This window comes from Ovis aries, chromosome 2 (assembly GCF_016772045.2).
Source record: "Ovis aries strain OAR_USU_Benz2616 breed Rambouillet chromosome 2, ARS-UI_Ramb_v3.0, whole genome shotgun sequence".
NCBI lineage: Eukaryota > Metazoa > Chordata > Mammalia > Artiodactyla > Bovidae > Ovis > Ovis aries.
Genome location: NC_056055.1, coordinates 134,193,210 through 134,209,569, shown reverse-complemented (window position 1 = coordinate 134,209,569; position 16,360 = coordinate 134,193,210). Strand labels below are relative to the sequence as shown.

Here is a 16,360-nt window from a genome sequence, read left to right as displayed (position 1 = left end):
ACACATGCTGCAAAATCTGATCCATTCTTGTCTAAAACAATTATGCTTTTATTGTTGAAAGCAAACATTATCAAGAGACAAAACTTTTTAATTAACATATTCATACCTTCATTGATCTGGTTCTCTGATGAAAGTACATTTCCTGAGGGCAAGGAACCAACTGTACTTGAGCCTTCCAATGCCTGCCTCTTTTCAAAACTAAATTCTGGAAGTCTTGGAGCCTGGGGTCTGGTTTTTCTAGCAGGATTCAAGAAAAAACAGTAGGCACAACGAAAAGCTGTAGAGAATTAAAAAATAAAAAAATACCATAAACCAAAGAAACTTTAAGGACTAATCAAGTAACCCTCAAGGTTATTTTTACAAAGAATATTTCAAAAGCCATTTATTCCTTGTGAAATTACACATGGTTTTAATAATATTATGGCAGGTGTTCTAACCAAAGTTTATTTTAAAGTATATTTTTAAATTATTATTAGAATTATAATACCAATTTAAAGCAGAAAAGATAATAAGTTACATAGCAGGTTAACTAAGAGCAAAACAATAATAATGATCTAAATGTATTATAGAAATTACACTTCTAGTCACCATGAGGTCTCTTAAAAGCCAGAACTTTACTCATCTGCCCCCCAAAATGTTGCATGTTATATATATTTGAGAAGCATGATTAATTTAGTTGAATATTTTTAAATAGTAGCTGCACATGAAAATACTCTGAAGAGCTTTAAAAAAAATGCTGATGCCTGGGCCCCACCTCAGATCAACTAAAGCAGATTATTTGTAGGTGGAACCTGGGCATCACAATGTTTAAAAGCTCTTCAGGTTAATTCTGATGCACAGTGAAAGTTTAAGAACAGCTAGCCTAGAAGTTGTACATTGTATGAAGAAAAAACGTGAGCTGTCTTTTCTGCTTTGCTGTGTGTTCTATAATATGCCTAAACAACATATACAGAGCAACACCTAAAACAAAATGGCATTACATGGCAATTGGCACAGAATGAAACATTTAAGAGTAAAATATTTAAAATCTAACTGCCAAATAATTCTTACCAATGTACTCAAATTCTTCTTTCAAAGCCATGCCATTGTGAGAAAAACACTGCTGACATATAAGGGCATACCTACAGCAAAAGGAAAATAAACAGATTAGTTACAAATGCAGACAAAACAAGCAGGAGAAGCTACTTTAGCCATCACAGCTAAAGTACACAGTTAGATTACATAGCATTTAATGTAGCTAGATGTGCCATAATAGATATTACTTCATAAACAATAAACAACACTCTTTATGATAACAGTCAAAATTTCAATTATTTTACAATATTATATATCAAATTAAAAATAAACTAAGAAACAGTCAAATAAAATTTTCTTAGTAAGCAGAAATGTATTTGATAACAGAACACTTAAATTTTAATGTTTCCTAACACATATTCCTGGGGATGATAGACCCCAAATCTGTGGTCAGATAAAGAGTGGAAAAGATGAAGCCTCTTAGAGATTCACAAATGAGTATTATTAAAACCTCTGTGAAGTCTTGTAGTAAAGAAATGAATTTAATTTTGTTTAGCCCAGTCCAAAGGTTAATTTCTGTATATCATGATTTCTTAGCTATCCCAGTTACACTTAAACATCTTCCACATTTTCTATTTATATACCCTTTCTGTTCTCTGAGTAAATACTTAATAAATACCTGGCCCTATCAAACAACATTCTATCTGTTTTGAAGAACATATAATTTTTCACATTAATATTAAATTCTAATCTCTTTATTTAGACAATAATATTAACCAATAACCTTGTCAAATATCTATTCTTAAAATACCCTAAGAATTATTTAAAAGTCTATACAATGACAATTGCTCTGCTCATATCATACTTATAATCCTAGAGTTATTATAAGGATCAATTAAAATAACTGGAGAAGCATTTTGGAACTCTAAGTGTCAAATACAGGAAGCTGTCCTCACTGTTATTAAAATTATCACTATCACTACATCTAGTACTCATATCTATAAAACTCCATTTCTTATAACCTACCAACTTTTCACTATTGACAAACTTCAAATTCAAAAGATTCAACAAAATGATTCCAATTCTCTAAAAATAATGTTATAGCAGGGTTATAGCAGTTACAATATTTTTTTTGTTATATATAATACATTTTAAAATATTTTATCCAAATACTTTATCTAGATAATCTACTACTGAAAAATAACTGAGTATGTACTCTTTTGCAGGGACATAAAATATTCCATTATGTTCTAAAATCAGGAAACAACTACAAAATCAGAGAACATTTAGTGCATGTGCACATGTGTGTACACACAGCCCCCTCCCACTCTGACCAATAAACTTTCTTCATTTTTATTTAGCTACACCCTAGTAAACATTACCTGTTCTGTGGACCATCACCAACTAAATACTCAACAATTCTATCCAGAGCACCTCGTTCTCGAGGCAGAATGGGTCTTGCTAAAGGTGGACCAGGAGGATGAAGACCTAGTAAATAAATATACACAAAATTTATATGTGTGAAATACATTTAAACTTCAATTCAGTTGCCAAGAACTACTTATGCTTGTTAAGAGTTTTTTAAATGACTTTAACAAAACAAAAATGATACTATCTCTGTATTCAAATTTTCATTAAAAATACTACAGTACAAAAATATATTTATATATGTGCTATATTAGAACCAGCAACATAATCTATTAAGGAATAAAACTATGTTGAGTTCTGTACAAATTAATTTTTTAAATGCTCAGACTCTTAAAAGTTTATGTAATAATAAACTAGGAGACTTCCACTTTGTACCATAACACAGTAATCAGAGTCAGATTTAATCTCCCATTTAAAACAACTAAAATACCATGTAAAATATATTATGCAATGGTTTTAGACACACTGGATATCAAGTAATGTAGGATAAAGATCCCTGAGACACATACAGCAAATAAGATGAGCCCTACAACTGCCCCAACTTATTGTCTGGAGAGTTTTCCAGGTAGCAATTCAGGCAGAGTAAATCCAGGTGAAGTTCATTAGTCTCCCTGAGTTGAAGAGAAGCTGGAACGCTGGAGAGGCCAAGGCAGGTTGAGTTCACTGGGAACAGTACCAGAGAGGAGGGAATGCAGAGACCCAGAACACCAAAGATCTGCCCAGGATGCAAATGAGAAAAACTACCTGAGGACAGAGAAAGAACTGCTCCCAAAATACTAAAGGTACCAGTGCTCACATGGGGTCAAAAATATCACATGTTCCCACCAGCCAGGATGGAAAACTTCGTAACTCACAGGTCACTGGGTAAATATTCAGAGAGGCCTTGTACAGTAATTTTAAAATATTCTGTACCCAATATGGCAAAATTTACAATGTCTGACATCAGATAAAAAATTATTAGTCATACAAATTGGAAAGAAAATAAAACCCATAATGAGAAGAATCAAAAGTGACCCAGAAATGATGGAGGTGATAGTATTAAGAGACAAACATATTAAAACACTTATTATGACTATATTCCATATGCTTGAGAATCTAGATGAAAACTGTAATATGTTAAGCAGAGACATGAAAAAAATTTATAAAAGATCCAAACTGAACCTCTACAGATGAAATCTACAATGTCTTAGATTTAAAAATTCACAGATGAAATGAACAGCAGTTTGGACATTACAAAACAATTAGTAAATCTGAAGATAGCAATAGAAGCCATGCAAAAGGAGACACAAAGACTAAAAAGATTTTTAAATGAACAAATCATCAGTGAGCTGTGTAACAACCTCAAGCATCTAGTATACGTATAATTGGAGTTCAGAAGAGGAGAGGAAAAAAATTTGACTCAAAACAATAATGCACAAAAATTTTCAAAACCTGATGAAAACCAAAAACATACAGACCCAAGAATATCAACAAATCCTAAGTACAAGAAATAATTTTACACCAAGATACAGCATAATCAACCTTCTTAAAACCAGTGACAGAAAATCTTAAAAGCAGTCAGAAAAAGATACATTAGTACAGAGAAACAAAGATAAGAATGACAGATTACTCATAAGAAAATAAGCAAGCGAGAAGACTATGAAACAGTATCTTAAAAGTTCTGAAAGAAAAACTATCAAATTAGTAAAATTATCTGTATTAGTGAAGACATCTTTTAAAAATGAAGGCAAAATGAAGACTTTTTTCAGACATACAAAACTGAAAGAATTCATCACTAAAAGAACTGTACTATAAGAAATGTTAAAAGAAATCCTTCATGCAGAAGGAAAATGACACCAGACAGAAAGCTGGATCACACAAAAGAAAGAGTACCTGAAATGGTTACCATGTGGGTAAATATATAAAACATTATTTATATCGCTTTAAAAAACAATTGATGGCTTAAAGAAAAAGTAATACAGGTTTCCCTTGCTATCCAAAAGTTCCCATGAAAGCTTTCGCAAGCCAAAATGGCATAAAGTGAAGAAGCAATTACCTTAGGACACATCTTGCTAATGGATGCACAAAATAAATTGAGACAAAGCACAGATGCTCACAGACAAAGTTCAAAGCTATGGCGGCTTGATGATGAGATGCTGAGTGTAGTTCCCAGGGAAGGAGCTTGGTGGTGCCACTCTTGCTGCTCAGGATGCACGCTGCCTCTACAACGGCTCGCTGCAAAACAAATGCTGAACGCTATTTTCGCTTTTCATCTTTTTTTGTAAAAGCGAAAACCTTCTTCTGATTCTTTCAATTAGTGGAAACAGGCACTAATGTAGGTCTTTCATAAAAGCAAAGTGGTGTAAAGTGAACTTTCAAAATGTGGAGGATATATCTGTAATTCCTTGTGGGGTTTATAACACATGTATAAGTAAAACGTATGACAACAATACCACAAAGGCCAAGGGGAAAGAAACATTAAGTATACTATAGTTTGATTCTTAATCTGTATGAGAACTGGTGTCATACCATTTGAGATGAACTATGATAAATTAATGATACATATGGCAAACTCTAAAGTACCCACAAAATAACAACAAAAAAGCACTATAGCTAATAAGGCAACAAAAAATAAATGATTAAAAGCAGTCATAAAAGATGCTCAACCCACAAGAGGCAGAAAACAAGAAAGGTAGCAGAACAAATGGGACAAATAGAAAACTAGCACAATAAAAGATCTGAACTCAAACTTAAACATACCAATCATTACATTAAGTGTAAGTGGCCTGAGCATCCTCACTGTAAGGCAAAGATCGTCAGAACAGATAAAAAAGCAAGACCCAACAGATGCTGCTTACAAAAAATCCATTTTAAATATAAAAACACAAATAGACTAAAGGTAAATGACAGGGAAAACTACATAAGTACGCTAACACTATTCACAAGAAACCTAGAGCACCTGTATTAATAGCAATCAAAGTAGATTCTAGAGCAAAGAATATAAACAGGGATAAAAGTGTAATTTCATAATGACAAGGAGTCAATTCATCAAGAGAACATAATAATCCTAAACCTATGATGTATGTGCATTATAATAAGAGTTTCAAAACACATTATGCAAAAACTAAAAGAAATACAAAAAGAAACAAATACACAATTATAGCTGGAGATTTCAACAGCATTCTCTCAAGCACTGACAGAATAAACAGACAAAAAATCATTAATGATATGCAATACTACCCACTTAACCAATTTGATGCAATCAACATTTACAGCCATTCTACCCAGCAGGAACAAAACATATATTCTTTCCAAGTGAACATAGAGCATATACCAAGACAAATGATAGTCTGAAACATAAAACAAATCTCAATACATTCAAGAAGATTCAATAATACAAAGTATGTTTTCTGACCACAACATAATTAAACTAGAAATAAGCAACAAAAAGACATCAGGAAAATACTCAAATATTTGAAGACTCAATAATATATAAATAATCCAAGCTTTAAGAAAAATAAAGAAATTAGAAAGTATTTTTAACAGAATGAGAACAAAAAACCAACATATCAAATTTATGATATGCAACTAAAACAATACATAGAGGAAAATTTATAGCACTAAACACCTATACTGCTAAACACCTACAAACGAGAATAAATCTAAAATCCATGAATTCAGTTTCTACCTTAAGAACCTAAAAGGTAAGAGCAAATGAAACCCAAAGTAAACAAAATAAATGAAATAATAAAGATCAGAGTGGAAATTAATAAAAATATACTAGAATAATAGAGAAAAGATAATTCTTTGAGAAGACCAAACTGATAAAGCTCTAGTCAGACTAATCAGGATAAAAAGGAAAGATACAAAATATTAACAATGAGAGAAATGACATAAATCCAGATAATAAAGATATTCAAAGAATAATAAGGGTATATTATGAATAACTTTCTGCCAATAAATTAGGAGAAAAAAATTCCTCAAAAGACTACCAAACTACCACAACTTACTCAACAAGAAACAGAAACTTCAACTTGCTAAAATTTTGTTAAGAATTTTTGCATCTGTAAGGATATTAGTCTGTAGTTTTTTCTTTAAAAAAGTTGAATTTTTTTTTTAAAAAAGAGAAAACCTTCCACAAAAAAAACACCAGGCCTATTAGCCACCTCAACCTGTAACATTTAAATGTATTACTAAGAAATAATACCAATTCTATACAAACTTGTCCATAAAACTAAAGACAAGAAAATGCTTTCTCATACTGAGGCCAGCAACACTCTTATACCAAAACCAGACCAAAAAAATTACAAGAAAAACAAAAAAATTACAAGAAAACAAATAAACAAAGAAAACCGACAAAACAAAATTACAAGAAAAAAAACAAAAAGCAAAAACAAAACAGACCAGTATCTTTAAGGAAAACTGATGTACACATTTCTAACAAAATTTTAACAAACTGAACCCAATAATATGTATAAAAATTAAAACATGACCAAGTCAAATTTACCTCAGGAAAGCACAGTGGTTTAATGTCTAAAAAATGTCAGTGTTAATGAGGTGGATGAAACTGGAGCCTATTATACAGAGTGAAGTAAGCAAGAAAGAAAAACACCAATACAGTATACTAACGCATACATATGGAATTTAGAAAGATGATAACGATAACCCTGTATGCGAGATAGCAAAAGAGACACAGATGTATAGAACAGTCTTTTGGACTCTGTGGGAGAGGGAAAGGGTGGGATGATTTGGGAGAATGGCATTGAAATATGTATAATATCATATACTAAATGAATTGCCAGTCCAGGTTCGATGCATGATACTGGATGCTTGGGGCTGGTGCACTGAGACAACCCAGAGGGATGGTATGGGGAAGAAGGAGGGAGGGGGGTTCAGGATGGGGAACACATGTATACCTGTGGTGGATTCATGTTGACGTATGGCAAAACCAATACAATATTGTAAAGTAATTAACCTCCAATTAAATAAATTTGTATTAAAAAAAGATATTAACATTGGAATAAAAAAATCAATCAACGTATTTCACCATATGAAATAGTGATATTAAAAAAAAACTAAACTAAACTAAAACCCTATAAGAGCATCTCAATAGATGTAAAAAAAGGATTCGAAAAAATCCATCATCTGTAACTGATAAAAACCTTCAGCTAACTAGGAATGGAAGGGTACTTCTCCTCAATCTGATAGGGGCTATCTATTAAAAAAAAAAAAAACCTATAGCTTACACTGAGTTGAGTGATAAAAAAGTAAATGCTTTCCTCCTAAGATCAGCAATAAGATAAGGATGTCTGCTCTCACCACTTCTATTTAACACTGCACTGAAAAGTCTAGCTAGTGTAATAAGGCAAGAAAAAGAAAGGAATCTACATTTAAAAGGAAGAAGCAGAATTGTATTTAGTCACCAACAATCTGAAGCCTGTTTAGGATATATTATGGAATCTATATAAAAGTTATAAGAATCAGTGACTTTAGAAGTATTACAGTATATAAGATCACTATACAAAAATCAATTTCTATGTACGTTACCAGTGAACAATGGAAACAGTTAATAAAGTATTTAAACTAGGATAAAAACATGAAATAATCACATGTACATTTAATCAAAAAAGGTACAAAAGCTATAAACACTGTAAAACATTGCTAAGAGAAACTAGAGAGTATCTAAATAAATGGAGAGATACATTGTATTCCTATTACAAATTAGCCAGTATCAGAGATGATGACTGGAGAGTCAGGAGTAGAGGAATAACTTAGAATTTAGTTAATGATTACATTATATAAAACAGTAACAAAAATAAAGTTACACATTCAAAATTAGGAATTGTAACTCCATAATCTCTGAAAACTGAAAGAGAACTGTTTGTAGGAGATATTCTAAAATTAAGAGACTACACAGAAGGCACTGAGAAGAAAGTTAGAGAATAAAATAAACAAGATGTGATGTTTGCCTTTGTAAAACAAGGCCAGATAAAAGTAAGATAGGCAGCAATGGACGTTTACATGGAGACCTTCCAAACAAAATGAGGTTTTGCTGAAACAAGCCCTGCAATACAAGGATTAAAGGTCTTCAAAATGACTGTTACAAAACCTTTAAAGCATTTAAAAAATGGCTTTAGGGCAGCAATATGATAATACTATTCTAAAAGATAAGAGATTTGCCTTGTAAATAGTCACAAATCTTAAGGCTGTTACCATCTTAAAAGGGGGGGAATGATATAGAATTATAGCTAATAAATGAAATTAGGTTCTAGAATAAGTTTTCAGTATTAGGAATCAAGTGCATTTTTCACATTTCATTGGCTATTGGCATTTCTTTGGCTAATGTTAGGTAGAGTCATACTTAACATTCAATCATTAGCATCAAAAAATAAACTTGAATGCAGACATTAAGTGTCATCCCTCATTATCAAATTTTCAACTTAAACAAACACGGCAAATTAAATTTTGAAAGCATTTAAGCCAGCTTAACTTTTGCTGGAGTATTTTACTTCTACATGCTTAAAATTAAAATGTCCATAAAGGAATCTGGATAAATAAAACAACAGATTTCATAAAAATATCTTAACTCCCTTGCATGTTAATAACTTTTAAAATAACACATCTTTGTATTCATGCTGTTACGGGTAACAGTAATTAATACAAACATCAAGAGCAATCATTGTAGGAATATTGGTCATTTTTACACAGCTTGGCAAATTATCAAGTACCTGCTGGTTATTAATTTTCAAACATATGGGAGCCCTGTGGTAATACACATTAAATTGATTCTCTTTCACAAATATGGCATAATAAAAAAATGAATTATTAATCTTCTCTATAAGAAATCACTTAGTTCACTCACATTTTTGGCAATGTACAACTTAAATACAAAGTCTTTTACACAGAAACGAATTAAAAACTTTAGTAAAATATATTATGTTTACATGACCATGAAATGGTAGGCTATTGAAACCCTGTTCTTACATGTGCTATTATATAGTTTTTATTACTCTGTATAAGTGATAAACTCTAATTTCTTTAAAAATAGTTAGATATACAAAATGTATTCTCACAAAAATAGTTCTTCCATTAAACAATTAAGAGCTTTACTTTACAAGTCATGGGTATCTCAAATCAACCAGTAACAACCGAAAGATGAATAATTTTCAATCAATTTACTCAATTTCACAAAATATACAGTTGCCCTGAGTGACATCATTATATGTTAAGTTTAAAAGTATTTTTTCAATAACCAACAATTAAAATTTATGATTTGTATTCATTTCATTTATAGTTAACTTTCTTAATATATTTATAAGTTAATAGTTTTTTAGTTTTCTAAAATCTTATGCTGTTTTCGAAGAAAAAGGAGGGGGAAAAAAATCTGTATTAGTAACATTTAGATTGCTTACTGATTTTATTAAGACTATGTAAATGCCCTGAATATCTAATATCAACTTCTGACAAGGCTCAAAGTCATAAATTATATGTAATTGGTCATGAAATATGAAATTAATCTAAATTAAAATTAAATATCCTAAAATAAATAATTTATTATCATATTTAAGAATCTGACATGGGACTCTACATACAATAATGTGATCTGCTGAAGAAGAAGACTTTCATGTCCTAATCATACTCCAAAAGAAAGTTGCAGGGTAACATAATCTATTACACTCCTAAAATGGGATCTTCCCCTAGAGATCTACAAAACTGAAAAAGGAGAATCCAAAGAGATGAAATAGTAGTAAAGGCAGTATGTTAATTCAATAAGACTTTATGTTAAATTATCTGTCAGAAAATATTGAGGCTCTATGGCTTAAAAAAAGAAAAATCTACCAAGCTCACATTAACATTAGTAGTATTACACACTACAGTACATGAATATTCTTCCTGAAATGTTAATCTGTCAAGTTTGAAAATATATATGAAGGGTTTAGCAAAAAGCATGAATACATTCCCAAAATGTTCTCTTCTATCCTCATTTTATATAAATCTGGAGCCATTCTAAAGCCGAATATAAAAAGATATGCTATACTGTTGACTACAGAATACTACAAAGTTTTATTGCCATTTAAACAAAGAAGCCATAACAGTTAAATGAGCTCAAGAAATAGGTTTCAGTATCACAAGGTGCCAGCTGTAAAGAGTTATGGCTAATTGAATATGGAACTCCTACTTAATCAGATAACTGCTCTGCTATTTCCAAATGAAATGCCATTTCCACACTGTCTGAAAATGGCCCATTTTATTGGTAACCAGAGAAAACAATATAAACTGTAAATAACATTAAGTGCTCTGTTTACCCATTCCAGGCACTGAAGTAGCAGGGGATCCAAAACGTCTTGGTAACACATTTGATGATAGGGCTGGAGTAACAGTTCTTTCTGGGGGTCCACCAGGGGCTGAAGTGTCCTTTGGTGGTCCAGGAGAAACTGGAATTTGCGGAGGAGGGCCCTGGCTGGAGCCTGCTGGTGTTGGAGAAAGGTTTCTTTGAGCGGCAGTTCGCTGACGAATCTCTGAAAATAAGAATTAAAAGTATATATTAGGTTTAACATTTAGCATACCACCATCAGTCAATATCACAAATGACATATTCAATAAAGCTTTGCAGCACTAGAAATCATCTACAAGGTCAAACTGCTTATAAATAAGAAATCTGTACAATGTAACACTGAAAACTGACTACGAAGTACTCCATTTCTGAACCTAAAATTCAACTACATGTATATATTTACATAAGTCTTGATCTAAGTCTACCTACTGATACTATTTTTCAAAATAAATTCAAATAAAATAAAATAAAATCACCCAATTATGCATTATATATTTTTATAATAAATCCCTCCCAAGTTATGATAAAGAAAGTTTATCAGAATCAGTGAAAACACCAGTGAAAACTGTGGAATTGTTTTTTCAAGATAAAAAAATGGTAATGCTAAGAAATGAGCAAATAAGTATATCTGGAATTGTCATGTAATTTATGAAGTAATTAATCTAAGTAGTCATAGAAATGCTGAAGAAAGGTACCATTTCTATTCTTCTTTATACTACTATCTTTTGGGGTAAATTTTTTTTGGTCAATACATTCAACAGAGGAAAACTTTCACTGTGCACAAACAATACATTAGAATAACAAATTTTATCTTTTGATGCAGAAATTACAAGAAGTCGGTAAATGAGTCAAATCCAGGCTGCTGCCTCTTTTGTAGTTTTCCACTGAAACACCATAACACAGTTCTTTACATACTGTCTATGGCTGTTTTAGAAAAGTTTGAGTAAACACACTAGAAACCATATGGCTCTCAAAGTCATTCACTATATTTACTATCTGTTCCTCTACAGAAAATTTCATGATCCCCCTCTGTACTCAGTAACATAAAATTCAATTCTATCATTCCCCATTCTCACCAATACCTTACTTGAATGTTGACGGTACGATCTCAAATAAAGATGCACTTCTAACTTTGTAATTCTACATATCACCTTAAATTATTACAAATCTTGAAATGGTAAGCCAAAACTAAAGAAGTTATTAATAAATTTTAATTGGCATGATTGGTAAAACATGCAGTTTCAGAAGCAAAATACTTTAGATTTGGACTCCATTTGAGTTAAATATTTTCAGAAACAGCTCGTTGCAATCACAACTTGAGCACCAGATTTCAGTTTACTATAGCCTCGTCAACTATTAAGAACCTGGGTCCTGCGGTCAAAAAGGTTTGGTTAGAATCCCAGCTACAGCTCCATGACCCCAGATGGGTTAACTTTGTTAAGCCTCTATTTATTTGCAAAATTAAGATAATAATATCCTAACTCAGAATTGTTTTAAGAATTAAATAAGATAATGTCTTTCAGTTGACAGATCACATTTATTGAATACAAATCTCAGATGACAGTGCTTTCATACAGTTAAGTATTTTCAAATCACCATTTAGCTGTAATTATTGGGACCAACAAATTTTCCATTGGTTCTTAATTTAGTCTCTAACCTAGCCACTGCAATAATAAATTACAAGCATGTTATCACTATATAAATGGATATGTCCTTATATTTGGCTATTTTCCTTACAGTTTATGGAAAATTTTGAATTTTACCTATATTAATTATATCCTAATTAAATCAGCAAATTAACTGGTCACTTAATTATCTTTTACTCACAAGGAACTTCTTAAAAGATGGTTACACATTAGGAAAGCCATTAAATTCTACAAAAGGTACTGAGTTCAGTGAAATCATCTAAGGATGTGATTACTGAAATTAATTTAAAAAACAAGGCATCAACATTTTAAATCATTTCTTTAGCAGATTTTTAGGTAAAACCTAACTCCAAAAGGCTTCCCTAGTGGCTCAGTTGGCAAAGAATCTGCCTGCAATGCAAGAGACCCAGGTTCCATCGCTGGGTCGGGACAATTCCCTGGAGGCTATCCTTGCCTGGAGAATTCCATGGACAGAGGAGCTGGGCAGGATACAGTCCATGGCATCACAAAGAGGAGGATACCTATGCGACTTTCACTTCACTTTCAGCTCAAAAATGGTATTTTTCTTCCAGATAAATGCTTACCATTTATTAGACTATCTTAAAACAAAGACTTGAACAAAGACTTAAGACTGCTTCCTCTGAGCATGCATCTACCCAGCAAAAATTAACTAAAGCACACTTTTAACGTCACTCATATGCTACTGAAAGGTAAGGTCTATAACTAAAAGGAACACCATATCCAGCATTCCATAAAAGAGATTTGGCTTCATATTATTTCTAAATCTAAAATTAGGCAGACAAAAGGGAAAACTGACATAAAAGAGTTAGGAAAGGGAGAAAACATAGTTTCAGTATTTACAAAGGAAAAGAAGGTAACAAAGAGTTACAATGACTATGGTTGAAAACAGCTAGCAATACAATACCAAATCTATATTTGGTAAAATACTATAAAATATTCTGGTAGTCTCAATGAAAAACAGCTAAGATTTACCTACTTTAGCTATGTGCCATTTACAAATGCTTTGTATTATTAAATCTCTTAAAAAGTTTCTCACACTCAACAAAATAGTCATACTGGATATATTGAACATTTCCCACATTCAAACGTAAAATATCATCCCCTAACAACATTTACCAAGCACTCCACATAGGTCTCATTAGGTACAAGGACTATCCCATAAAGTTAACTCTTGACTAGAGGATATCCTTATCAATGACCAATCAATAATTCAAAAAAAATCACACTAAGTATGAGGACATTAGCTTCAGCTATGTCCGACTCTCTGAGACCGTATGGATTGTAGCCTGCTAGGCCCCATGGTCCATAGGATTCTCTAGGCAAGAATACTTGAGTGGGTTGCCATGCCCTCCTCCAGGGGACCTTCCTGAACCAGGGATTGAACCTGCATCTCTTAATGTTTCCTGCATTAGCAGGCAGGTTCTTACCACTAGCACCACTTGGGAAGCCCAATTTTAAATTCAAAATAAATCAAATAGAATCAAAATGAGATTGAAAACTACTATTTTATGATAAACAAAAGGAAGAAAACAAAGTTTAAAGTAATGACACAGAATATGTTTTATGTTGTTAAAAACATAAATTTTGGAATCAAATTGTCTGGATTTAAATTTTAGCTCCACCCTGTTTATTAGCTGTGCAGGAAGGCTTTTCCAAGTTGATGAAATCTCTCCGTTCAGTTTCCTCATAATGAGAATACTTACCTCTTACGGTTGTTATAAAGAATAAATGAGATAATCAACACAAAGAGCTTAGCCAGAGCATAAGAAAAGTACTTAATAACTATTACAAGTGGTATACATCTAAAGGTTCCAGCTTGTATAATAAATCTAAAGCTGAGCAATCTAGAATTTCTAAAGTAATTATTAAAACAAAATACAGATATTAGTTTGCAAATTAAATGTTTTCCTAGAGTTATTTGCAAACTTGTTTAAATGTATTATATAAAACTTAAATCTATTACTCTAGCTTGCTATTAAATACTTCTTGAGATGAATGTTCTATAACACCAATAATTGTCCCCTAATTTATCAGATTTTAAATAATGATTCCTTATACATACAGGTAGAAGGTTTTGTCTTTGTTTTGGTATTAAGCTGTAGTAGCAAAAACATCATACAACAGTTAGGAGGCCTATATTTTCATCCTAGCTGATACCACCATTTCCTTATGTGAACTAAAAGTCTTTTATCCACTCTGGGTTTCAAATTTCTTTAAAAGAGTGTTGGAAGAACTACAGAGACAATCCTCATATTTTCCCTAATACTGGTTAAAGGCTTTCTGAACTATCGTGTCCAGTCTTAAGCATCATACGAAGAAATTTCAATGACTAGGATTTTAGTAACCAACAGAAACGTCTTTAAGTCTATCAATGATTAGCATATGCAGATATGGACACTTAAATTCAGGAGAATTTGGTTCTTTATAAATGTGATCATGAGATGCAGTTAGGTGGAACACAGAGATATATTTTCAGGAGAGTTTCTACTTTTGAATTTATATAAATTCAGGTCTCTTGTTTAAATTGATATGATTCCTTTAAATAAAATAATAAAGATCATGCATCTGATATCTCCTCCTTTTACTTTCTAAATGATCTAAAGTCTGCATTCACTGTATCATCTTCTTCACATTCTACTTATACTAAGCTCCTTTAAATTCAGCTTCTGCCATGCTTTTCTATCCGATTTGTTTTCTCAATATTAACAAAAATGACTCCATAACCTTTTTCTTCCCATAGAGGCAAAGCTTTAAGGAAAAAAAGAAAAGAAGAAAAACTTTCCTAACAGTTCATTCTTCAACCCAATGCAATATGGTTTCTGTCCTCCTCCTTAGCTACCAAAGTATCACCTACCACTCAAAGTACTATTGCTTTGGTTACCAACTTATCATCATTACTGTTATTATACATGGTGGCAATGGTTTCGTCACTAAGTCGTGTCCAACTCTTGTGATCCCACTGACTACAGTCTGCCAGGCTCCTCTGTCCATGGGATTTTCGTTATTATATATACATTTTATTAAATCCCTACTATTTGCTAGGAACTATATGAGGCATTTTATTTGCATTTACTAATTTCATACGGTACTCAGGCCAACTTTTTGTGATAACTCCTATCCCATTTTCAAAAGAAACCAAAGATCAGAAGTCAAGTACCTTCCCAAAAGTCTTACAATATAATAAGAGATGGAGCCAGGCTTCAAATCCAAGGTTTTATGACAGATACCCTCACTCTGTTATATATCCTGTTAGATTCAATGGACTCATTTCTCTTCTATCCACTTGACCCTTTGTAGAATATGGCAGAGAGTATCATTCCTACTTATGCTTCAACTTTCTAGATGTCAATTTAGTTCTTTTAATTCTGATCTTTTTTTTTCCTGGGATGCTCTTTCTCCATCTACCCTTAAATGCTAATGTTCTTGCAAGTTTTCCTACTCCATTTTCTCTCCCTGGAGAGAAAATTTCACTTGATCACATAGTTTCAATAAATACCACTTATACTTCCCAATGACTCCTAATCTGTATCTATAAACTCAACTTTTTTCTAAGCTCCACTTGAAATAATTAGCTATCTATACATTATATCACCTGGATTTAACTCCCACTTAACAGATACAAAAGCAAATTTATTATCTTTGACACAAATCTACTTCAATTCTTAATGTTCCTTATCTTGCTTAAAATACTAACATCTAAACAGCTGCCCAAGCCAAAAACCTTTACTCCTCCTTCCACTCCATACTTTTCAAATCTAATCACCATCAAGTCCTGTCAATCTGCTCTTAAGTCTGAATTCTCTCTTACATCTCTTCCAGCATTGTTGCAATAATTTATCTAGTGCAGGCCCTTATCTTTCACCTATATTAGCTGGTATTCTAATTCATCTCCATGTGTTCAGCCTGGCATTCTGGAATTCATTATGCATGTTACCAA

At 32.1% G+C, this 16,360-nt stretch overlaps 1 protein-coding gene across 4 annotated transcripts in view; it reads right to left on the bottom strand.

The window, feature by feature from the left end:
* Positions 1-16,360, bottom strand: part of LNPK (lunapark, ER junction formation factor) — a 93,395-nt gene that overhangs the window by 12,777 nt on the left and 64,258 nt on the right. For 3 of the 4 annotated variants that reach the window (XM_012133180.5, XM_004004567.6, XM_042243694.2), the window contains exons 9-12: positions 10,728-10,940; positions 2,397-2,502; positions 1,051-1,121; positions 107-277 (exon numbers count right to left, since the gene is read on the bottom strand). In XM_012133180.5, the coding sequence (XP_011988570.2) occupies positions 107-277; positions 1,051-1,121; positions 2,397-2,502; positions 10,728-10,940 (561 nt within the window). Of the gene's footprint in view, positions 1-106; positions 278-1,050; positions 1,122-2,396; positions 2,503-4,477; positions 4,657-10,727; positions 10,941-16,360 lie in introns of those variants that run through there. The other variant, XM_042243695.2, reaches the window with a different exon arrangement.